General features: G+C 44.1%; 1 protein-coding gene across 7 annotated transcripts in view; it reads right to left on the reverse strand.

Annotated features, from left to right (window-relative positions):
• Positions 1–6: 6 nt before the first annotated feature.
• LOC108314566 (ERC protein 2-like) overlaps positions 7–26461 on the reverse strand; it is a 439969-nt gene continuing 413514 nt past the window's right edge. For 4 of the 7 annotated variants that reach the window (XR_001829551.2, XM_017543517.2, XM_017543512.2 and 1 more), the window contains one exon: positions 7–1565. Coding sequence is in view for 2 of the 7 variants with exons in the window: in XM_017543517.2 (XP_017399006.1) it covers positions 1326–1565 (240 nt within the window). In the remaining 5 variants the exon portion in view is untranslated. The remainder of the gene's footprint in view (positions 1566–26461) is intronic. The other 3 variants (XR_005202640.1, XR_001829554.2, XR_005202634.1) reach the window with 2 other exon arrangements.

Genomic DNA, 26461 nt, shown 5'->3' on the forward strand with positions numbered 1-26461 from the left:
CTATGGCTCACGAGAGAGGTCCAGAGTTAATTGCATCAACATTTAAAAAAGTAATAATAACGACTAAAGTCAATGCAAGACTTCAGGAACATCTGTTTAGTATCCTTTCCACAGCAGCAAAGAAAGACAACTATATTTATTAAGGCCACTCATGCTTAAATTCACTGTTTGTCCTTTAAAAATGCAGGTTTTCATCTCCCACTTGCATACACGTAGAAGGGTTTCTTCCATTGACAAGGAAATGGAGCAATACAAGAGTTGCACATGTTTGCCAGACTCAGTCATGAATTTTATGAAGTTACAACAATTTTAGTTGTTTTTTAATATTCAGAGGAAGCAGTAGGAGTTTAATTCTCCTTAGTACCATATCACTGTATGTAAAAGACCTCAAAATTTGGTCTTTTTCCCTGGCATGTGCTTTAAACAATGACTGTATCCACATACATGTTGTGTAGAGCTATATACAGATACACAGCTTTTGTGATTGTTCCTCATTCATCAATGTTTTCATGTTTGATGCTGAAAATGATTTGGATTCCATGTTGCAGATACATTTTCTTTTAAAAAAAAATGAGAAATGACCCTTCATTTACAGAAAATCTAAGCTTACACTGTTTGCACAGCATTTGGATCTTGAAATGTAAATGAGTCCCAGCTTCTTCATGGAGACCTGCATGTACCGGGATGGTAAGAGTCTGAGGCTCGGTGGCATCCCCACCACGGGGATGTGTGGAACACAGGAACTAGAGATAGGCAGGTGCCTCAGGCTTTTGCCACTTTCTGGTACATGACCTGGGTAGATAAAATTATGAATGATCAATTTAGATGTGCCATGCATTGTCAGAGACACACACCATGTTCTCATAAGGCGGTTTCTTGGCAAGTATTAGTGGTTTAAGAAATTGATTTCATTTCCAACCTGGCCCAGAGGTAACTACTGGTTACACCCTCAAAATGCGGTTCTTCAGACAACAGATTAAAGAAATAGAGGAGGGTAAAGGCTCGCAATTTTTGGTGTTTTTTGTTTCTTTGTCAAACACTCCATGCATTGTGGTATACAAACACTGCCAACACCACTCACTCACAGAGAATTTACACTTTTTGACAATCTAATACGTTAGGAATGACCACTTAGACTGAACCAGCAGGATACTGGAGATGAGGCTAGTTGTCCAACAGAAACTGAATCCACAGTTAAAATCCCATGGAGTTCAAATATATCCAATGATGTTTAAGTAACTTAAACAAAATGTTATCAAATAATGACATTCAGCAAAGATGATCACATTCAAAATGCCTGCATCCAGACACAAACAGAAGACATATCACTTTTCTCCTCCTCTGCATTCTTCCTTTCCAACATATCCACATCCATGAGAAATGACACGAGGTGATGAAGGAAATAGCGAGTAGAACAGAATCACACTCAATAATGTAAGTGAAAACTCCCCTTCCATTTTGATGAGCCGCTCCAGGTGGTGGTGAGTGATGTGAGCCGCACTGCAATAGATTATCAGAATATTGCTGCAGAGCTGCATGTTCCCTTTATTCAGCCCTTCTGATAGCTGCAACAAGAAAGCACATTAATTTAGCAGGGGGAGAAACTGGCAAAAACATCTGAGCTAATCCTGGCAGCCAGTTTCCCACTCTTCGCTGCTGCAGCAGCCTCTCCACTCTCCACGGTTGGGGTTGGGTGGGAGTGGGGAGAGGGTAAGGGGAAGAAACACAGAGGAAGGACAAAGTGAACAGAAAAATAGACTATATCCTGCAAGTGCATCTGAGAAGAGGCCTCTTTGAAAACATGTCACATATATGTATAAATGTCTCTTGATATACAAAAAATGAAATTGAAGGAAATACGCCAAAATGTTCCAGTGATTATTTCCACATAATCAGGCTACATGTCAACTTTTATTCTCTCTACACTTTTCTACAATGATGATGTTTTTAAAATTATTTTTTAACTTGACTTTATAGAGATTAAAGAAGGTTAAGATATCAGAGAACTTAGCATTCACTTAAAAAACATCTGAGAGCAACATTTTAAAAGGATATTGGATCCAGCAATTCTACTCCCAGGTATATACCCCAAAGAACTAAAACAGGGACTCAAACAAATACTTGTATGCAAATATCCATAACACCATTCACAATAGCCACAAGTGCCCACCAGCAAATAAATGGATAAGCAAAATGTGTTATATATATACAATGGAGTATCACTCAGCCATAAAATAAAAGTAAAGTTAGGATGCAGGGTGCAACATGGATGAACCTTGAACACACCGTCCTAAATGAATAAACCAGAAAAAGACAAATATGGTGTGATTCCACGTATATGAAATATCTAGAACAGACACATTCATAGATGCAGGTATCAGATGAGAAGTTACCAGGAACTCAGGTGGGGGAGGAAGAATGGGGAATTATTTGTCAGTGGGTTCAGAGTTTCTGTTTGGGGTGATAAAATAGATCTAGAAATGACTGGTGGTGATGGATTTACAACCTGTGAAGGCACTTAATACCACTGACATGTACTCTTAAAGGTAAAAATGGCAAGGTTTATGTTGTATGTATTTTACCACAATAAAAAAAATTTAAATAATAGTGGCATCTTCTTAAACTAAGCAGATTGAAACCAAGTTGGCTTTTATCCTCACATCCAATGCCCTGTGCACATGCTCAACACCAAACATAAATGCAGCAGTCAACCATTTGTCTATTTCCTGCCCTGGAGAACAGGTATCCAGAAGCACCCCAAGGTTTCTCACTGTCCCAGTGAGGGGCCCTGAGTGTGGACACAACTGCATCCTGGGAAGCAACAGTGCAATGGGAGAGCAGAGGGGACCCTCCCACACCGCTGCTTCAAATGAGGCTTTCTCCCTGCTGATGTTCAACTTCGTATGTCTGTGCCATTTTCATTCACATATGGCCGTGAGTGCTTCAGGGTTTCCAGGCACATGAGTTCAGCTATCTGGGAAATACGGCAGGCAGGGGAAAGATCAAACACACACACACACACACACACACACTCATGTACACACAAGTCACCTTTTATATATACCCTGAGCTGTCTCATTTGGTGGTTGATATGCAGCATTTTTCGAGTTATACCGACTAACAAGAACTCCAAAGATCCCAGTGTCTGCACAGGTAGGCAGCTATTTCAAGCCATCATTAAGTAGTGCAAATGAAATATGTGGCTTGGATGAACCCTGCTAATTCATACTCTGAGGAGTTTGGTGTAACCCTTCTGGTTAGGAAACTTGAATCGGGGCAAAAAAATGACTTTTGCAGAGCCAGAAAGTTAGGGAGTTCCTAGAGCAGATCATATTACTCATTCTGGCACATAAACTCTCTGCAAACTTTGTATGAAAATTGTAAGTCAGAGCACGCTTTCTGTTTCAAGAGCGGTGCATAGCTCTAATTCTTTTGTGCATTAAGCATTTCTTAATCATCCTTTTAAAGGGCTGACCAATATATTAAAAGGCCACATGATTAAAAGGTAAAGAGAAACCCAAAGTAGTATTAAAATGCACCAGTCATTTTTTTTTTTTTTTCACAGATGGGGAAATGAGTGAAAAATAATTACAGTGAATGTCTGATGTCCTTGATGTTTTTCCAAGATAAAGTAGCAAAGAACAATCATTCATTCAGTTGTGAAAGATTTCCAGCTGAGCAACAGGTCACAAACCAGAATACAAAGGCTCACAATTGTAACACACTGCTTTGGGTAAGGTTTATGCTGGAGACAAGAGAATTCTCAAAAAGTGTAGCCATTCCTTCAATCAAACAATCCATTCACGAGGAGGCCTAAATGGCTTTGAGGAAAAAAAGAAAAACAACAATGAAACCACAAGCAATACCGCCAGCATTTAGGAATGCAGATGATCCCTTGGGGGGGGGGAGGGGGGGGGCGCAAAAAAGCATATGCTTTAAAAAAAATAAAAAACGAATCCTGGCTTCCAGCAATGAGGCAATCTGGGCTGCCACCCACTGTGAGATGATCCCTGGCCAGTCCTCCCTCACCTGGACAGTCACAGCAACCCTAACCCTTCTCCAGCTTCCTCTCTTACAGCACCTAGCTCTGCACTTTCAACACAGCAGCTGAAAATAGCGCCATTGCAATGGTGACATCCACTCATAGTGCATTTCCGTTTACAGTTTACAACCCTGTTTGTAATCCCATTGCCCTTAAGATGCAGGACCGACTGGACTCCTGGCCATACTGGCAAGGCCCCATCTGGCCCCTCTCTCTGCAGTCCTGTACTTACCCCGACATTCCACTCTTTACGTTGCCCCTAAGCTGAGCTTGCTTCTGCAGCCCTAAAAATTTATTTTCTCCCCATCGCACAAGCATGTCTTTCTATCTAACATGCATTTACACCAGCTCTTTACCTGATCGAGCCCTGCTTATTCTTCAGTTTCAGCTTGGATGTCATGTCTTCCCAAGAAGCCTTTCCTGACCGTCTTGGGTATGACATAGAGTAGGAAGTCTCATATATACTACAGGGTCCCCTTCTGATGAATTGTCTAGACCTGTACATCTAATATGGGGTGTGTGTGTATGTACATCCAATATGGTGTATGCGTGTATAATATATATATATATCTTTTATTTCGAGGCAGGGTCTTGCTCTGTCACCCAGGCTAGAGTGCAATGGTGTGATCACGGCTCACAGCAGCCTCGACCTTCTGGAATCAAGCAATCCTCCTTATCTTGGCCCCCTGAGGAGCTAGGACTACAGGCACATGCCCCCATGTCTGACTAATTTTTGTATTTTTTATAGAGACGAGTTTTCACTATGTTGCCCAAGCTCGTCTCAAACTCCTGGGCTCAAGTGTTCCATCTGCCTCAGTCTCCCAAAGTGCTGGGATTATAGGAATGAGCCACTAAGCCCAGCTACGAGGCTAGAGAGCAGCTCAGGTAGGCAGAATCCTTAAATCTACTCCCCACCCAAGATTCCCTACCCTAATCCCTGGCACAGGGGGTGGAAACATATCAGGCCACATTTACCATAAAGTTACCTTACAGATGTAGCTACTAATCAGTTGACTTTAGTCTAAAGGGAGATTATCAACTGGGTGAGGAGGCACATGCCTGTAATCCCAGCACTTTGTGAGGCTGAGGTGTGTGGATCTTTTGAGCCCAGAAGTTGGAGACCAGCCTGGGCAACATGGCAAATACCTGTCTTCACAATAAAAGTTAAAAATTAACTGGGCATGGTGGCATGCACCTACAAGTCCAGCTACTTGAGAGGCTGAGGTGGGAGGATCAACTGAGCTGGGGAGGTCAAGGCTGCAGTAAACTGTGATTGTGCCACCCCAGCCTGGGTGACAGAGTGAGACCTCGTCTAAAATAAAAAATAAAAAATTTTTATAAAGAGCGATTATCTGAGCAGACCGAATTTAATGACAGAAGCCCTTTAATAGCAGAGACTTTTCTTTGCTGTAGCAGAAGAGAAAGTTAGGGAAATTTGAAACCAGGGGGGTTGGCTGTGCTGTGATGGAAGGAGCCACAGGGCAAGGATCTGAGAGCTTCCTATCGGATGTGAGAAAGGCACTCAGGTGATCATCAGCAAAGGAACAAGGACTGCAGTCCTACGACCACTAGGAAATGAATTCTGTCAACAACCCAAAGGAACTTAAAGGTGAATGCTTCCTGGAGCCTTCAGATTAAAGTCCAGCAAAGTCCACCTTGACTTTGGCTTTATGAAATCCTAAGCAGAGAATCCAGTTGAGCCCACCTGGACTTCTGTCCTACCTACAAAACTGTGAGCTAATAAATGGGTGTTATTTTCCACCACCACATTTTATGGTAATTTGTTATGTAGCAGTAGAAGACTAATACAGCTCTTCTTTGGGCCAGGCAATGTGCTTGGTGCCTGGAATATAATAGTGAGAAAAACGGACAAGGTCCATGCCTTCATGGAGCCTGCATAGTTGGGAGGAAGACAGTCAACAGATAGACACACAGGTCAACAAATGAATGAAAATTTAAACGTTTGCACCATGAAGGAAAGGAACAGGGAACTGTGATGGGGATGCTTAAAATGTATCAAGTGACTGATGATAATTATAATGTCAATCTTTATTTTCTTTTGAGAGGAAAAGATGTCCACTACTTTTCAGTGGAAAAAGCAGATTACCATTTTATATGCATAGTTCTGTCTCATTTTTGCATCAACATGCACATAAAAAAATTTACAAGTGTATACACTAGAATATTATTAATATTTCTCTCTGGGTGGTGTTTTTCAAATTTTCTTCTTTAGTTAATTTTTTTTTTTTTTTTTTTGAGATGAAGTCTCTCTCTGCTGCCAGGTTGGAGTGCGATGGCGCCATCTTGGCTCACTGGAACCTCTGCCTCCCGGGTTCAAGCAATTTTCCTGCCTCAGCCTCCCAAGTAGCTGGAACTACAGGCGTGAGCCATGGTGCCGAGCCATTAAATTTTTCTCCTCTAGACATTTCTTTTTGGACTTTTTGGATTTTTTTTAAAACGAAGAATATACAAATAGCATCATACTGAAATATAAAGCTATTTTCTTTGTGGGGAGAAATCAGTATTGGGTGGGATTGCTGCTCTTGACTTGGTTCTAGGTTGGAAGGGGGTGAGGGGTGAGGTGGGTGACTGAGCACAGCAGTAAGATTCAGCCCCAGGACAAACACCCCAGGGAGAGCAGGCTATAAACATGTGGTGTCTCACAAATATTCCTTCAGACTGTTTTTCTTTGGAATAAAGACACCTGCCTGATTATGGCTTTCTTCTCTTGCCCTTTCAGTAGTGATTTGCAGAAACAGGCTGGGAGAAAGGGGTCTTTGGTAAACACGGAGGGGTTAAAGGGGAAACTGTTTAATAACAGTAGTAAAACGCAGGCTATTTTTGACATCTGGGTTAATGTCCATTATGTTCCATGTGCTTTCCAAATGTGTGCAGTGTGCCCCCAGGTACAAAAACAGACACCCATTCACGACGGCTTCAGATGCCCCTAACACACTGCACGTGGTGCCCACATAAAAGGCAAGCCCCTGATATACTAATTAATTGGAGGAGAAGAGCCGTTCCGTCTCAGGGCAGCGGGCATCCTGCAGAACAGCTCCATGAAGCCATTCTGCTCACAGGAAAACCCAATAGAGTCGTTTCTCCTTAAAAAAAAAAAAACCTATAACTACATCTGTGTTATTACTTAACATCTTTAAAAACGGGGTGGAACGGTTTCCCGTTTTCCTCATGAAGATTTATTTATTATTGTTGTGATCAAAGTGGCAACAAATTATGTTAAATCATTTAATTTTCTTGATAGGAGCAACCACCTTGAAACCATAATTCAAAAATATGAGTGGAGAGCAACATTTTACCTTGAGCGTGGACTCCTGCAGCTCCATGGGGCAATAAAATGTAACGCTTTAGAACCCAAAAGGCTGGGGGCTGGGATGGGGGTGGGCTGATCCAGTCCAGTGCTCAGAATTACAAACTGCTGTTAGGAATGATGGAGTTTGCTGGGAGGAGGCAATCCAGAGACTTGGTATTTCATCTTTGGTTTCTGTGCGCGAGGTATAACTCACCCATAATGTTTTAAATGAAGAGATTCAGATGAATATGGGCTGTGTACATCAAAATGGCAGCGCAGACTGCTATGTTTCCGTAGGATTTATTTTCGTTGTTATCATTGTGGAAAGGATTATTAACAGCTACCATTTGGTGCATGCTATCTGCCACCGCCCTCTGTGTTTTGCATTAGTATCTAAAACCAGCTTGATAGCACTGAGGTACTAATGCAGTTGGTTAACAGTCCTTCATGCAGATGAGGAAACAAAAGCTTAGAAGAACTGGATGGTTTTGGCAAAATTCCCCACCTCCTTGGGGCCTCATTTGAACCCATGTCTTTTGTACTCCAGGAACCATTCCCTCCAGAGACCACCGACTCTTTGAGGCAAGGATTTCCTAAACCTGTCTTTTGTGTCCTGCCTTTCCCATTTTCCTAACCTCTCCATAATACCTGTGACATGTAACTAATTTTTTTTTTTAGTTATCTAAAAACTGGCCAGGTGCAGTGGCTCACACCTGTAATCCCAGCACTTTGAGAGGCTGAGGCGGGCGGATCACTTGAGGCCAGGAGTTCAAGACTAGCTTGGCCAACATGGCGAAACCCAGTGTCCACTAAAAATACAAAAATTAGCCAGGCGTAGCGGCAGGCACCTGTAATCCCAGCTGCTCGGGAGGCTGAGGCAGGAGAATTGCTTGAACCTGGGAGGTGGAGGTGGAGGTTGCAGTGAGCCAAGATTGTGCCACTGCACTCCAGCCTGGGTGACAGAGTAAGACTCCATCTCAAAAAAAACATATCTAAAAAAGTATGTTTCCTTTTTAAAGAAATATTTATTCTGCAACCCTAATAGAACCATTATCTGTTTAATATGCACTATGATAACTGCATGACTAATAAAGTAAATGTGCTTGTTCACAAAACACCTAAAACTATCTCCTGGATATGCTCCCCCTGCCTCCAACCAGCCTTGCCTGGGAGACTGTGCCCGGTCATGGCCTTCTCCCACTGGCAGCACCAGGCGCGAGTCGGCTGGTCTTACATCCACTCCTGCCACCAGCCAGCCCCAGCACCACCCTACTCTACGTTTTGGGCTTTTGTCTTCTCAAGGGCAGAAGGCAGTGAAATTAAAAATCAGATATCTGCCATTCAACACAAGCATTAGGTACTCTACGTACTTTTTAAAGCATTGGTTGAGTAGAAATATATTTGGTTGTTTCTCCCCAGAAGAATACCTTCTTTAACCGGAGAGACTGCCCATGGCCAAAGATCTTCGTCACTCTCCTCCAGGTTTCTCCATCTCCGCACTGTGGCCACGTGGGCTGCAGGATTTTTTGCTGAAGGGGCTGCCCTGTGCATGCTAAGCAGCATCCCAAGCCACTCCCCACTAGGTGCGGTAGCACCGCCCCTCTCCCAGTCACGCAATCAAAACACGTCTCGGGACATTGCCAAATATTGCCCCACTTGACAACCATTCGCCTAATCAATTGTTATGGTACATAATTGGTTGACTGTGCTGTTTTAAAAAGTAATATGTTGGTAGATATGTACAGTATATGCATACATGCATCTACCAACCTATATAAGACATGAACACTTTTAGATAAATAAAGATTAATTTCTAAGCTGCTTTCGTATTATTTCAGAAATAGCTGCATAGATTTACAAGTCCTGTGGAAATAGGTACAATCTCAGTAATAAAAATAATGAAAATGTACAACTTATCTGACAGAAAAATAGAAATGCTACAATCCTGAGATAGTGAGACACCTAAGACACTTGCTGAGCTAAGTGAAAAGGTGAAATCTAGTTTAAATTTATAGCATTCCTTCAGTGTCCCTCTAGGAGTTTGGCATTTTGCCAGGGTTCCTTGTTAAAAATTTGTTAAACGTGTTTGGCATTAATGCAAACACAAAGTGGTCATTTGTTACAAATTCTATTGGAATGCATTCATTTAAGGCAATGAAGTAGTTACTAGAAAAGAAAAAAAAAGTTCATTAAGTACATTTTAAAAATACAATGATGTATGCGGTGTGTGACTGCGGCGCCCCGGTGGCTATATAAATCGCTGACGGAATAACCACACATTGTGTTTAGTTTGAAATTGGAATCTTTTAAACAAAACTGACAGAACAAAAACTGGTTTTGTTTGTTGTCAAAACCGATGATAGTCTTTCTTTTCTGAACTAGTTAAAATAACGAAAGGTTTGGCATACAATTTTTAACATCCCAAAAATCAGTGAAACATACAGGTTAAAAGAATGCTTTGGGAGTCTTTGGGGGTGCCACTACTGACATCAGAGATGGGGGCTGATCCAACAAACAGAACACCTGCGCTCTGGAGAGAGGGGAAAATGCCCGAGCCATCCTGGAGAACCCCACTTGGGTAGCGCCAGTACCTCTGCGCTCTGAGCTGCCTAAGGTTATTAGGTTACCTGCAGAGGGAAAACCGTGGCTTTCATCACAGAGACAATGGAATCCTATGAGCAAATATCCTAAGCCTGTGTCTAGAACTCCCACCCCCTGTCTTGCTCTAAACTGTTCACACAAAGGAATTATTGCTGAATAATAGTGACTCCTTAGCTTGCTGAAGAAACAGTTCTGAAGCTCAGCTCCAGGAGAAAGGGGACACTTGACATCATCTGACATGTGGCCCTGCAGCATGGCTCTCTGCAGATGTTAATGTGGAATGCCTCATCTCAGGGCCCTTTGACGCTGGCTAAAAACCAGTGTTAGCCGGGCGCAGTGGCTGAAGCCTGTAATCCCAGCACTTTGGGAGGCTGAGGCGGGTGGATCACGAGGTCAAGAGATCGAGACTATCCTGGTCAACATGGTGAAACCTTGTCTCTACTGAAAATACAAAACATTAGCTGGGCATGGTGGCACGTGCCTGTAATCCCAGCTACTCAGGAGGCTGAGGCAGGAGAATTGCCTGAACCCAGGAGGCAGAGGTTGCGGTGAGCTGAGATCGCGCTATTGCATTCCAGCCTGGGTAACAAGAGTGAAACTCCGTCTCAAAAAAAAAACAAACAAAAAAAACAGTGTTAAAGGTGAATGAAAAACTCACCATTTCCAAGAAATATTCAGAAATGATTTACTACTTTCTTCTTCCCTCTCTCTCACACACTGACATATTTAATACTTGCCGCCATGAAAGTACCCAGATAATAGAATCTCAGTGGTCCTGAGACCCTGGAACCAGCCCAAATTCTCATAGCTCCCAAATTTCCTTAGGTTGGTCTCTTTTGCCATCTGGGTTTGATATTATCTAGGTTGCCCTTGAAGCAGATGGATCCAGGATCTCTTGGTCCCAATCTCTGGAAACATTCTCCTAGTTACGAGTAAATTTAGCTTGGGTACTGGTTCATGCCTGTAATCCCAGAACCTTGGGAGGCTGAGATGGGTGGATCACTTGCCCTGGAGTTTGAGACCAGCCTAGGAAACATGAGAAAACCTCATCTTTACAAGAAATACAAAAAATTACCCAGGCATGGTGGCAGGTGCCTGTAGTCCCAGCTAGTTGGGAGGCTGAGGTGGGAGGATTGATTGAGCCCAGGAGGTCAAGGGTGCAGTGAGCCATGATCACGCCACTGCACTCCAGCCTGAGGACAGAGTGAGGCCCAGTCTCCAAAGAAAAGAATAAATTTAGACAAAACCTCTTGCATCCTGTACGTGGCCTGAAAAAGTTTACCCCACCCTTCACAAATGCCAAACAGGATCAAGAAACAAAAAGTCGGCCAGACACGGTGGCTCACACCTGTAATCCCAGCACTTTGGGAGGCTGAGCCGGGCAGATTGCCTGAGCTCAGGAGTTTGAGACAAGCCTGGGCAACATGGAGAAACTCTGTCTCTATTGAAAATACAAAAATCAGCTGGGCATGGTGGTGTGCACCTGTAATCCCAGCTACTCAGGAGGGTGAGGAACAAGAATTGCTTGAACCCGGGAGGCGGAGGTTGCAGTGAGCCGAGATCGCACCACTGCACTCCAGTCTGGGAGACAGTGACACTCTGTCTCAAAAAGAAAAAAAAAAAAAAGTATAAGAACAGACAGAGAGAAAATATTTATCTTCAAAAGCAACAAGAATACATAATGGGAAAGAGAGGAAACACACCTTGAATATTGTAGAGCACATCTTGGTTCTGTATGGCCTAATGTTCATACCATTTTGGGGGCCTTCTTTAAGAAAAAGAACACATAAATAATTGACTATTTCAAGCTTGATAAAAATATATGGCCTCGTGAACACGTCACTGGGGCACCTCCCAGGGCGTTGAAAAAGTCTGCCTACCTGACTTTTCCAGCTTATGTAACTCCAAACATAAGCCCCATTATCTTCATGATCATAACCCGTTATCTTATTTTTGAGATGGCATTTTCAAATCCCAGTGTAAATAAAGTAAAACATTGTTAAAAAGCCCCTGACCAAAAAGAATTTGGTTTTAAGATGAGCCTGCCATAGCATACACAAGCCACAGAAAGATATCTCCCTAAACTGGGTGGTAAGAAAGTTGTCACGTTCAGGAAAGAGATGCCCCTCCTAGAAAAGGAGACAGGGAGGCATTTTGGAGAATTTGAAACATGAAGGAACAATTTGATATCTCAAGTTTGGCGACCAGAAGTGGCTCCAACGACAAGTGTTTACAACAGGATCTTCATAGAGCCAATAATGGCAATTAGTCTCCAGGATTTGAAGGCGCCCTTCCCGCCTCACTGAGGTGGAATGCCATTTACTCTTGGGCTGGTGACTAATTAGGGGTCTCGTTTGAAGATCAAGGTTTTGCGATCCCTGCTTCTTAATAACATGGTTTGCCTGTCGGCCACCTGGGTCCAGGCGAGACCTCCCTTTCCCCCTCCCCAAACAGCAAGCATTGCCTTAGGCCAGAGCAAGTGTGGGCAGGAAACCACAGATCCAGCCTTTTGAGCAATTTAACCTCTTCACCGCCAAGGTCCTGCAACCCAGTGCTTGATTCAGCTGTGCAAAAAATGGAGGCATTTGACCTTGTTTTTCAGGCAGGGCTGAAGGCTTGTCTGTGCTGCAAAGAAACCACCTTGGAGGTGAAATGTTATGCAGCATACTTTCTCCTAGAAGAAGACAGAGAGGAAGACTCCACTTTTCCAGATGAGTAGCTCATCAAGAGGCTCTCTGCATTTGCTTCAGGTTGGGCCCTTTGCAGAATGCATAATAGAAATGCCCGGCTAAAGAAGGGAGGAGACAGAGCTCTAATATAACTGCTCAGGAGACCCAAGAAGCTGAGGTCCCTGTGTCTTCAGACATCTTGCCAGGACCCCGTGGCCTTGCTGTGTGAGGCTGGGCTGGGGCTACACTTTCTAAGACACGGTGCAGGAGAGGCCAAAACAGCAGGAAAAGTAAGCTGCAAAGAATTAAGCTTGTAACAACTTGGGCAAAGCACAAACAGTGACTGAAGTTGGTCCTTTGGCTGTTGACACACGCTGGCCTGGGTCGGTTGTGGTCACTAAACCCATTAGCGTTCCGATGTGGCAACAGCTAATGCAGTAAGTTCAATGTGTTTTTGTTTAATTTCTAAATTCTGGGTGCATGCCTGCAATGATGGCCTGCTGAAGACAGGCAACCCCACTGCCATACACAGTCATCATTGTCAGTGATCTGAAATTCATTTTTTAAACTATTTATTTTTTGGCAGATAGGGGCTGAATGGAGTTTTGCATTTGGTTAACTGTTTTTTAATTTCAACTTGCTACACACTTCTTTGTGTTTTCTAAGCAACCATCAATTCAGAGTTTCCACCGCAACAAAAGGAAAAGCCTTCTCTGGGGGGAGGGGACCATCTTTGGTAGTGGGGGAAGGGAAAAGGGAAACATAAACACAAGCCAGCAACCAGCTGGGTGAAGTCAGGCATTTTAAAGATAGTCTGCCTCTCTGGGCCCTAATCCTCACCCACATGCAAATAAAGGAACAGGAAGAATGCTACCTTGTTTGGGTCTGCAGAGTTGAAAGCGAAGTGGGTTCGTAAATGAGATACAAAGGCAAATTCAGTATGGATTTTATATTGCCTTCAAGCAATGTTTATGAAAACTACAGGAATCCTTCCTTCCTTTCTCCTTTCCTTCCCATCCTTTCTCCATCCTGTTCCTCTCTTCCACAACTTGTTTTAGCATTTACCAGGAACCACGCTAAGTACTAACAACGACATGTAGCTGAACAAGACAGCCACTAGCTCTGACTTCATGGAATGCACATCTCGTAAGCGCGCCAGACATTATATTCAACAAATCATTAAACAGAACATGGGATTAATTAATTAAAGTCATGCTAAGTAACAAAGATGAGAATTGCCCGCTGACACTCACTGAACACAGACACTTGTTTTACAATATCCAGTCCTTATATTCTGGAGAGGTTGTCATTATTAACCCATCATACAGCTCCAGAAATGGGTGCAGAGTGGTTACATGTGTCCTAGTGTGCAAGAATCATACCACTGCCCTACCATCTATTGATCCCATAGCTAGTAGGTGGTGAGGCAGTGGTGTGACCCTTGCATGGTAAGATGTCAAATCCCCAGCTTACAGGAGCACACTGGGATCCTGACTTGATCTGACAGGGGGGTTGGAAAGACTTTCCTGGAAGTCACATCTCCTGCGGTGTATGCATACATACTGGAAGAGAAGAACTGATTCTGCACTGTAGTAATTGACAAGTAACTGTGGATTTTAATGCATTCCAAGGGTTTTGCTCAGACTCTTTGCTTTCAAATCGATTTTCAGTCATTAATTTTTGTTTCCCAACAAAAGCTCACCTACAGCTTCCTTCAAAAGCCTCCACTCTAGACGATCAAGCCACATGCACCCTCCTTCCCCTCCATGAGTTTGCATTATGGTCTTCTGGCTTCATGGTATTTGAGATGATTAAGCACTTTTAAATATGAAAACCATTAACAAGTCTGAAGCATTCTTCCTGACTGTCAAATGTTTTGCCTTAACAAAGATTCAGAATGCCTTCCTTTCCCTGTCACACCAAAGCAATACATTTTCTCTTGGAAATTCAACTGCATAAATCCCATCCAGGAACCTCAAGCAATATATCTTGACATCTTAATTTCATTTAGAAGGAATGCAATGATTGATCATTTATCATTCTGAAATTGAGTACACTATCGGGAGGATTCCAATCTATTGCTTCTATGAAACTGATGGGATATTCACATGTCTTCTGGCTGCATGAAGGCTTTGGGGTCCAAGTTGCCTTTGAAAGAATGAGGATGCTAAAAAGATTATTGAGGGAAGGTATGCCTTTACAGGCAAAGTATATTTCCAAGGCTTGACTTCCTCCAAATGAAACCCTCCCCCAGCAATGGCCAGGATGTGTGATGCTCAGGTACTCCCCCTCCTCTATCTCCATATGCAGAATCTTTCCTTCCTGCCCTTATCCTTTCACAGGTAACCTTAAAGGACTGGGGAAAATCTGACATGAAATTGATACTGGTAGAACTTGCCTTCTGATCTGTAAGATTTCTGTTTAACCTAAAGCTGTTCTGTCCAACAATTTTTACTGCAGTATAAACAAAACGGCATCTTTCTGGGACGCCTGGGCCAGGCCATTGGCATTGTAGCTGACATTCTGGTTCCCACATCATTATAACGTCTTTATGTTGAGTAGAACTGCTTAGTCAGCAGGAGAACTGGCCTGGGTGCTACAGAGTAAGGTTTTTGGAGTGTCTACAGAATCACTGATCTTGTGCTACGTGTGGGGATAGGAGCAGGACTATAAAAGCAACAAAAAACAAGGTTCTCAAGTCCAAGGATGTGTTTGATAATGGTAGGTCCCAAGTGAGTACCCATTATGTGTTTTCCATGTTGTAGGTTTTGAGAAATAGAACGGGATGCCTCCAGAATTCCAATTGATCCCTTCAAATGTACACATGCACAGCATTTGCTCAGGAGGCCCACTGCTCAACAGACATCCCGGGAAACAATAACATCCCCCTCCAAAGAATGAGGAGTTTAGAAAAGCAAGCAGAGGTTATTTCAGTGGGAATCTGAGGCCAGTCACATTTACGCAGTGCCAAAAAGCAGGCATGCTCTCTGGTTTGAACTTACATTTAAATCCCATGCCAAAGCCTGCCCTTGTCTGCATGAAGCACAAGGGCCCAGGGCTGAAACCCTTGGTGTCCCATCTCCAGCTCCCACTCAGGGATATAAGTGAACTCTGTAATTGTCTCCATGTGTAACTGGGAGCGCTGTAACAATGGACCTCTCAGATGGGCCCATTCTCCCATCTGTTATGGGGCTTCCAGCTATCATAAATGTTTCCAACTTAGATGTGGAGGTACCCTGAGAGGGAATTTCTGTGCTGCTTTTGTCGCTGGTCACTTTGAAGATTAAAGAGAGGAAAATGTGTTTTCATAATATGTGAACTGGCTGAAAGTTTCCCTATTAAATCCCAAAGTCCTGGCAGGCAGGGGTCGGGCTTAACTACTCTAAGAGAGGGTTGGCATCCAGGACTAAAGGCTAGGAAATGCCTTTGGGCAGACCTGGGCCAGAGACCAAGGAGCTGGGGCATGGCAAAGTGGTCACCCAAGGCATGATGCCAGTGGGTTCTGAGGGTACCCTTGAAGCCACTACCAAAGCCAATGCAGCAAGACCATAGGATCCCCTGGAACACCCAGGGATATACCAGAGGGCTCAGCTTTGCTGTGGAGAACTTCCTAGGGAGCTAGTCCCTTGAGTGATACTGCAAAGCTCTGCAGAGACAAATGAAATTCCTGATTGGGTATGCCAATCCATGAACAGGGATCCTACTGCTGGAGGAGGCACATGGCTAGGTCTTCCTTCAGAGCTTTTGCATAGATGTTCTCTTTCACTTGGGCACTTTCCCCATCATCCTTTACCTGGCTGCCTTCCGCTTATCCTTGGATGTCTGCTTCAATATCACTTCTTCAGGGGAGGCTCCCTGACTTCCGTTCTTGGTCAAATCCTCTTGCCAAACACTATCTTGGCAATTCCTCCTCCCTCTCCCTGTATGCACTCCTGCTTCTGGGCAACTTGGCATCAGACATTTGTGTTAGGATCTGATTAATGCCTGACTGCATCCTCAACTGCCTTCATGAGGACAGGCTGTGTGCGTCCTGCTCACTGCAGTGTTTCTTGTGTGCCTGCCACACAGTGGGCACACAATAAATATTGATGTAGATTAAGAAGACAGCTAAGTTCATTGATGGTAACACACATTTATCAAATGCTTACTATGTGCCAGGAACAGCCCTAAATGCTTCTGCAGTAGTGATTTTCAACCTCAGCACTACGGACATTTTGGACTAGATAATCTGTTGTTGCCATAAGCACTAAATGTGAGAGCCTGAGACAGGGCCTAACAGGAGCTTCATACGTGTGGACTAGCCATCACTGCTTCCCCTTTCTGTTTGGCTGACTTCAGGTAAGCCACTTACCCTCTTTGAGCCTCAGTTTTCTCATCTCCAAAGTGAAGATAATAACTCTAACCTCTCCAGGTGGTTGAGAACATAAAACAAAATGAACTCTGCCTATAAAGCCTCTTACTAATGGCTGGCATATGACAGGAGTGCAATGAGCAGTGGTCCTTATCACCACCCCCTCTATACTAGCTCATAGACAGCAGAGAGCTGGGCAGCAGGAACAGCTTGATCCTGAATGTAGAAATAACCAGAGTGGAGTGTTCATGCCCAGGTTATGTATGGGCTTGGTCATCTTCATGAAAAGATGCGTGCAGAGTAAAGAGAGAATACATCACAGGGACCAAGGAAGGAAGGAAACCCAAGCTTCCCCAAAACTGCAAATTCCCTGCCTCCAACCTTCCCTGCAGAAGGAACCCCAAGCTTCCCCAAAACTGCAAATTCCCTGCCTCCAAACTTTCCTGCAGAAGGAACCCCAAGCTTCCCCAAAACTGCAAATTCCCTGCCTCCAACCGGGGGCACCTCCGGCAGCCAGCCATGTTGGCAGCCTCGCACTTTCTCCTGGGCTCTTCCTGTTGGCACAGCCCACCCTGTTTTACAAAGCTCCAATGGGGTTGTTTTTTTCTTTTCTTTTTTTTCATGGCTCCAGCTGTTAGATAAACTTTCAAGGATATTTCTGTGACAGGTACAAACCTGGACAGGAAGCCTTGGGAAGAAATCCTAAATTAATTATATGTCAACATTTAAGCCACAAGAAGGAGCAGTTGTCATAAATTTTTGGAAGGTTAAAATCCAATTTTAGTTGTAAATGTGGAGCAAGCTAACTGACTCACTTGTGAACGGGTGCCAACAAAATGATATATTTTACATTCTTTCACAGCTTGTTTTGGCTAAACACAATGAAAAAAGAGAGAGAGGAATTACAGTTTTTATTCTTCAGTGGGCTAAGGTGTTCAATCATGCAAAAGAGCTACATGTGCCAAAGCAGAAATTAGCTGAGCTTACCCAGATTTTTGGGTGCCTTCCACCTTTATAGAGAAAGGAAATGGAGCTAAAAACTCAAAAGAAGGCCACAGGTACCACGGCATGGTCATCATTAGTGCTGATGGCCCAAGACTGGACATTCCTGATGACAAATCAAGACTCTTCCGGGAACTACCCTCATGGTTTATCCTCAGTCCTGACCAAACCCCGGCACACTAACAATTTCTAAAACATCATTTTCTGAGCATTTGCCCTAGGTTGACTTCAATGGTAGGGAGTCACGAGCAGAAAAGCAGAAGAATTTCCTTTAATTTTCACAAAATTAGGAAGGTAGCTGGGTTACAGCTATAATTTTTGCTTATTTTCTCATTCATTCACACATTCATTCAGTTCTTCCATTCAACAAGCAATCATTTTTGCCAGCCATGGGCCAGGACTGGGGATTTGAGGGGGAGTAGGAATAAACCCTAATCTCGAGACTTGTAGCCAGGTCAGGGGCACAGATGGGTAAAAAGACAACTGAAATACAATGTGATAATGTAAACTCATGGGGGCCCAAGATGCCCCTAGACACCTCACATGGTGTCAGAGAGGGCCAGCAAACATTCCTCACAGGAGATGACTTCCAGGTTGAGATGTGAGGGGTGGTGAGTAGGAGCTACCCAGTGGAAGAGGGAAGAAAGGAGGTCTCTGAGCAGAGGAGCAGCATGCGGTAAGGCCTGAAATAGAGCCAAACCAAAGCTGACCCAGAGAACCTCAAGGATCAAGTACACAACATGGAATGGGAAAGGGGGAGTGGCAGAACCAGGGCAGAGAGGCAAGCAAGGCCAGGCCACGCGGGACTTTGTGGCTACAGTAAGAGGCTGGATACTGCCTTCAGGCAGTGGGACACCATGGAAGGGGAGTGACCTAGCCAGATGTGTGACTTCAGGGCAAAGTGGAAGCTGGGTGGAGGCAGCGGGGGACTACAAAAGCTTTCCTTAAGCGAAGAACAATTTCTTGGGTGGTGTCAGTTGAACTCTTTCCCCTAAAATGATATTTTCAAGTCCTAATCCCTAGTAACTGTGAACGTGACCTTAGCTGGAAATAGGGTCTTTGCAGATATATTTGAATTAAGATTATACTGACCTAGGGTAGGCCTTAATCCAATGACTGGTGTTCTTAGAAGAGGAAAAATTGGACAGAGACACAGAATACATACAGGTAGAAGGCCACAGGGTGATGGAGGCAGAGAGTGCAGTGAAGCATCTACAAACCAAGGAATGTCAGTGGTGCCAGCAACCACCAGGAGCTTAGAAGGGGCAAGGAAGGGTCTTCCCCTAGAGCCTTCCAAGAGGGAATGGCCCTCCCAGCACCTTGACTTTAGACTTCTGGCCTCCAGAACCATGAGAGAATAAATTTCTGTTGTTTTAAGCCAGCCAGTTTGTGGTACTTTGTTACAGAACCTCTAGGAAACCAATACAGGAGTCATGGTGGAGTCTTGCTGCACTGCTCCCAACAAAACTGAAACTCCAGGCTGCCTTGGTGCCGGGACCATGGGGGTCCATTTGGGAGAGGGTCACCTGAGAACCAAGAAGCATCTCCTCTTACCTCTGTCTCCCTTTGACCTGGTTGAGCAATTCATGCTCAAAGGCCTGCGTCATGGATCTCCCAAGGGTGGCTGTCCATGAGAGAGTTAGCACCAAAAGTCAATATTTGTCCACAGGCAACAGTTGTGTTTGCACTATGAAAGCTCCCACAGATTTTTTCAGAGATTTCAATTGGTGTGGTCTTCAGGCCATGAAGTAACCCTGTCCCGAGGAAACCCCTGAAGATGCGCCAGGAGAGACACAAGTCCCAAACAGTAGGCTCTAGCAGGCAGCATCGCAGGAAGCATGAGAGGACTCGCCTCCGGGCCAGGGTTGTCACGGGGTCTCAGCGCACAATCGCTGTACTTATGTTGCTGTTGGGGCTGGACTTCCTCATGCGGCTCAGCTGAAGCCTCCCCGCCCTCCCTTGGTGCTGATCAGCTGTTCCCAGCTGGAAGCGGCAATGTCATCCTCTTCCCAGCACTCCAGCTGACACAGCTGATGGGTCTGCAGGCCGGCAGGAACACACATGTCTCCACACCGCCTTCGGGAGGAAGAGATGTCCCGGACACCCCAGTTCTGGCCTGGATGGGGGTGGGAGAGTCTGGAAGCATCCACGTGCTTATTCAGTGCCTAGCACAGTGCCTGGCACTAGGCGGTTCTTAATAAGTGAATCAGTGAATGAATGAAGACCTTGGGCCCTTTAATTCAACTGAATTTGAGTCCAATCGTGGTTTAGCCCATAATTAGCTATACAACCTCGAACAAGAAACTGCACTTTTCTGGGCCTCCACTGCCCCATCTATCAGATGGAGATAGTAAAAATATCTACCCCAGAGGTGTTGAGAAATAGCGTAGACCACACATGTTAGTGCTTAGTGGGTGCCTCACGGTCTTAAGGGCTCAATAAATATTAGTCAATATGACTACCATTTTTATCATGGAGTCGTGTGCCAATGTAACAGACATGTTCATATTTGCCAGCTCTAGACTTGGGGAAAATGATGAGAGAAGAGAGTGTAGCAAAATCCTCTTAAGACTCCAGTTCACAAACCCTTGCTATTACCTTGATCTTAACTGGCTGTCTTGACAACTCTGTGACATAGGGCAAAGGCTGTCATCTCCACTTCTGATAAGAGAATCTGAAGTTCAGGGCAATTAAGTAACTCAGGCAAACGCCTTTCAGTGATAAGCAGCAGAGCAAAACCCCAACCCAGAAGTCTTCCCACGGCATCACAACAGAGCACAGAGGCATGCCATGTTCCTTCCCGAATGAATGAGAAATTCAATTGCAAAATGATTCTCAGGGATAGGTGGAAAAGAAAATAAAAGCTAAAAAAGATAGGATGGAAACATCAGGGGACTTGGGCACTGCTTTCTGTGTGGGTGTGGGCAGCCAACTCCCGTTTTCTGACCTCTATCTCTCAATCTCTTCTAGTTCTCAAATCCCAGGAGGAAGCAATAGGGTAGAGTCAGAGGCCACTTGCCAGCTGTGATTTAATGTCCTGAGCCTCAGTTTCCTTACCTGTCCAATAAAGATGGTAACACCCCCATAGGCTTCCTTGGAGGATCAAGGGTAATATGTACATGAAAGGGCTTCACAAGCAGCAATGATATTAAAAAGGATGAAGCAAAATATGATGGCAGATTGGATAAAAGAACCGGAAGGAAATGGTCCAAGATAAAAATGCATTAATATTAACCAACAGGTTCCTTTAGAACAACAAAGCAATGAAACAATAATTTTAGAGAAACAAAACCCTGCCTAGGAACAGCCTGCCAGAGGGAGCGGAAATGAAGGCACAACCAAGTGGCCCTTGGCTTACCTATCTGGAAAATACAAGATGAAAAAGATTCTTTGTAAACCAATATTTGTAAAAGCCCCACTGGGCTTTCTGCCTGCACAGACTGCCTATTATCTTGGCAAAGGATGAAAACAAGTGAATTCTTATTTAAAATGAGCATGAAGCACATTCAGGTAAATGTTATTGGCATCATCATGAGCTGCCATTCACTGAATACCTACTATGTGCTGGTTGTTGGGCCAGGAGCTGTGCATAGATACTTTATTGGACAAAAAAGTTTTAGCACTCTCACAAGGCAGGCATAATATTCAATCATTCATATATTCATAAATGTTCATGTTTCTTTGTTCAACAGATATTTCTTGAGCATCCATTGTGTGCAGGTATGGGACCGTCTAGTATAGACACAGGGATAAACAAGGTCTAGTACTTTTCTGTAAGACAAGTCATTTCTGACTTGTTGAGATTATTCTTTATTTAACAATTCCTTATGGGGGTCTGCTCTATGAATTATAGGATGTTCAGCAACATCCTTGGCCTCCACCCACTCAGATGCCAGTAGTACCCTAGTTTGATAATAAAAAATGTCTCCAGACCTTGCCAGATGTCCCTGGGGGTAGAAAGGGGGATTGGATTGCTCCCAGTTGAGAACTGCTGACTTAGACCTTAATTTCCACATCTCTTAAGATGAGGAGAGTGAATCTCAGAGAGGCTAAATCCAAGGTTGCAATCAAGTAGGGGATTCTGCCACATAAAGCAGAAACCAGAGCTGGCCTTTGAAGCTGATAGGGTTTTGTTTCTGCATGTTGAATTCCAGGAGGTGGGAGTCCCCAGGCCACAGCCCTGGGATTCTGTCTCATTTACTATCAATGCATATCCACCCTTCAAGTCTACCTTTGGATTCTTTGACTTTTTCTCTCCATGTCTGCCAAATCAGAACCATAATAAACATTTAATTATTTAAAGTTGAAGGAAACTTTCTGAACCCAAGACATCCCTGCATATTGCTATGAATGTGAGTCAATTTTCCAGTGGCTCCTGGATTGGCTATGGAGCACAGTTCATGTTTTGACTCCTTTAACAGTAAGTCAGTGAGGATGTACAGAAACTCTTAGAGGAAAGAGACTGGGATTATTACTTTCCCAAAATATCTTGGAATTTTTAAACTTCAAAGGTGTATTTCAGTTCCAAGATTAGCCTAACCTTTACAAAAGTTACTTCACAAATATATGCAAGATAAAGAATTCCCTGGGAGAATGTCCACCAGGATCCTAAGCCTACATTCATATCTAATTTATAGTCACCCTGAAAAAAAATGGGTTCTTCTTTCAAGGAGCTCACATTACCCTTGGTCTGGTATTGTGCAGAGGAATGACAGGTGCAATTTACATGAATAATCACCACAATCAGCCACAATTAAGAACAAACCAGAAATGTGCTATTCAGGAGGAGAAACTGCTACATCACACAGTCAGCTACTACTGCTCCTCCAAATGGTGCCCAGGCCACTGACTGCTACTGATCAAATGCAGAAGATACAGGAGAAGTAATATGGTTGACTATTGTGATTCAAGTACTCTGGCCTTGGAAACCTGAGTTCTAGTACCAACATTGCCATTAACTCATTGTGTGGCCTGGAAGACTTTTTCTTCACTGGGCCTCAGTTTTCCCATTTTCAAAATTCGGTCATTGGTCTAGATAGAATAAAGGATCATCTTTATTATCTTCCTAAAGCAAGAGGAATAAAGGATTTCTCTTTGGAGATGATGTCATTGCTAACTATGATATCTCATAGTAGGCATTTCATGAATGAATGAATCAACAAATGAGTGTAATTTTCCTGCAACTGCAATGCTGAGCTGCCTCTGCCATCTTATTTAATTTAAAACCAAGAATATCTTATTCTGGGGAATAAATGATGTATAGGTTTATGAAAACCATGCTACGGTCCAGGGGTTGGCAAGATAGCAAAGGACCAGAGAGGAAATGTGCTAGGCTTTGCAGGTCTTGTGATCCTGTCACAACTACTCAATTCTGCAATCGTGGCATGAAAGCAGCCACAGACAATAAGTACATGAATGGGTGTGGCTGTCATCCAGTAAAATAAAAATAGGAGGCAGGCTGGATTTGGCCGTGGGCTACAGTCGGCTGGCTCCTGGTATGGGCTTGAAACATCTGACCTGACATATGTTCTCTCTGTCTTGATCACTCCCTGGTGGTCAGGGCCTGGAGAGCAGCACAGCAGCTTCCTAAGATATCTGCAATAATTACAGCCCCGTCTCTCCCTCAGATCATCTGCTATAGTGAGATCCTACAAAAATCTCCCTGCAAGAACCTCCTTTCCAGCTTAGGAGCAAGTATCTCCAAGATCGTAAGCATCAAAAGCCATACTTTCTCCATGCATTAGGCTGAGGCCTCTAGAGCAGGGAAATCAGGAGGAAGAAATGGTTGGAAACAGAGCACCCATGCACAGGAATTTGGCCCACCACCGTCACTTGCTCGTCACTGGGAAATCAAATCCAAGTGTTAAGAGTTATGAAGCCCAATTACTACAAACAGCAGTCAGAGGTGGGGGTCGGCATCCCCCTTCCACCAGAACACCTTTGCAACTCACACATGAGCATAGTTTGGATTCTAACAGGACTACGAAGGGATAATTTGATCGTGAGGTCATTGCATGGGGCTCCAGAGCCCAAAAGACCTTTTGAAGACTGCTCAGAGAACCTCATTATGTTGCATTTTGGAGTCAATCCCTTCTCTGATTTTTTCCAAGTCTTTTTGCCCTTTCATTCCTTTGATGGTTAGATTTTTGCTTGATAGAGAGGCACAGGCTGAGAGGAGGGAGCGCCATGGAAGGAACCAGGAGGAATGACTTGATTATTAAGTGAATGATCCACCCTGGGGGCTTTGGCCTGCTACTCCTTGGGCTAGGCTTGCTGGCTAGGATGTCTTTAAGAAGCTGTAATTCTCCAGAAGGCAAGACTCCCATCGGTTACCAGCACAATTTGGAATGAATTGATGCAACCCTAGAGTCACAAACAGGAGCCCTTGCCAAAGCAAGCGCAGTTTCCCTTCTTGTAAAGCAGTAATTGGGAGTAACTTCTAGGAAAAGGAAGCTGATCCTTCCCCATGACAAGCCACCCCTCCCTTGCCCCTGAACATTAATATGTTTGCTCAGCCCACTGTCTGCCCCTGATGTGCATTTGTGTCCTTGCTGCCATTTTTCATACTAATGACTCCCGACTTCCTGCTAGCAGAATGTCAGAGCACAGAGAGGTCCCCAAAGATTCCTGGTTCCCTTTAAAAGGATGATGAAGGGTGGCCTGGTGCATAACCACATGCACAAATCACAGATACTCACGATCTCGTCAGGAAAGGAGGTCATTTTCCCTCTGATTTCAACCTGCTGATGGGAACCCTCAGCCAGGCCCAGGATTCCAGCTCAGTGATAGAAACAAATTCCCCTGCCTGGCTCCTTTTGGTGAATGGCTTGCCTTTCCCTGGGCCACCACTGGAAATGACAGGACACAGTCCTCTTCTCTCCTTCCCACTTCAACATATTTGAAGGGTTTTAAGGCAAAAAGCAAAGCTGGGGAAGGGGCTCATCTCACTTGCTTGAATGAAAGGCTTGGCAATTCTGCACTCATTAATCATGGCTGTAAAAAGACTGGCAAATAAATTTGAGGAACTGTCCTCCAGCCTTTCCATGCTGATATTCCAGATCCAAGCCTGCTGTATACCAAGACTATGCAAGTAGGGCTACGCAAGATCTTTTGCTTGAGCCACATCATCCTTTTCATAGGATTTCCAGTTCTTCTTTGTGGCTTAAAGATATCAAGGGCTGTTTCAAAGTAACTATGACTAGGAGAATCCGCTGCGTGAATGGGAAGACCACAGAGCTGACTTCAAGTCCGGGCTAGACCTGCATCCTTGTCCCAGCTTTAACATCAACACAGAGGGTGACCTGGGTTGAGCTGCTCAGTGTCTCACTGCCTTGATCAGAACCCCCCAGCTATATAGGCCTCTTCCTCTGAATCTAAGGACTGAAACAATATGATTGCTTTCATTTTATCATCACAAATATCGCCAGCAACAGGGACTAAGCTGGGGCTTTTCATGGGGTACAAAACTCAGTAAGACTCTCCCTGCCCTCAAACAAATGAGCAAACAAACGTCTATGCCCGATGTATCTCAAGTGTGTAATAATGATGATGATACTTATTGAACATGAAGCAGGTGTCAAGTGTAGTTTCTAAGGCTGTTTATGCACTCAATTCTCCCCAAGTCCCTTTTCAATACATACTCTTTTTATTTTCATTTAGAGATGAGAACACAGAGGCCTGAACAGGTGAGGACCATTGTTCAGGGTCATAAAGGTATTAAGTGGTACAGCCAGGACCAAGCTCAGTCTGGCTGCAGAGCCCTGGTAAGGTGCACTTCCAACTCACAGACATAAAGGTACTATCAGCCTACTTCCTTACTTGTGCTGTGTTCTCAGTTAATCGATTCATTTTTTCATTTATTCCAAAATATTTTAATAAACTATTGGTAGAGCCTGACCCAAGGCTGGGTGCTGGGATAATAGCAGCAACTGAGAAAGACAGAGTCCCTGCTCTCACAGAGCTTTCAGTGGAGCAAGGAAAAAAAAAAAAAAAAAAAATCCTGCCTAAAACCCTTCTTCACTGGTGAGGACCCTTGACCCCTAGAATCCAGTGGCATGAGTCAGAAAATGTCTTCCTACTGAGAGGACTGGCTAACCTGCAAAGACAGAGTGAACGCTGGGCCACAGGGTAAGGCCCCATTTTACCAAAATAATGGGGTTTTCACAGGGTTAGCAAATCTTGTGTCCATCAGGGGACACAGTAAGATCTGGCAGGAGTGTCACAGATGGGAGTGCCCAGGCTGTGGCAGAGGTCTCCTGGCAACAGAGGCTAAGTCTAAGAAGGGCTCAGGGTACTTGGGTGAGGGGTGAGGCAGAGGGAAAAGAACATGACTAACCATTCTAACCAGGGCTCATGACTGCTTAAAGGTTCCCTCATCTCTGTGTCCTGAATGATACTGACAATATTCACCTGAATCATCTTAGGAATGACCGTTTGCTTCGTGCCCTGCACCAGGCTTGACGCTAAGCACACAACATGTCTTTTGG

This window comes from Cebus imitator, unplaced genomic scaffold (genome assembly GCF_001604975.1).
Source record: "Cebus imitator isolate Cc_AM_T3 unplaced genomic scaffold, Cebus_imitator-1.0 Scaffold8, whole genome shotgun sequence".
Taxonomy (NCBI): domain Eukaryota; kingdom Metazoa; phylum Chordata; class Mammalia; order Primates; family Cebidae; genus Cebus; species Cebus imitator.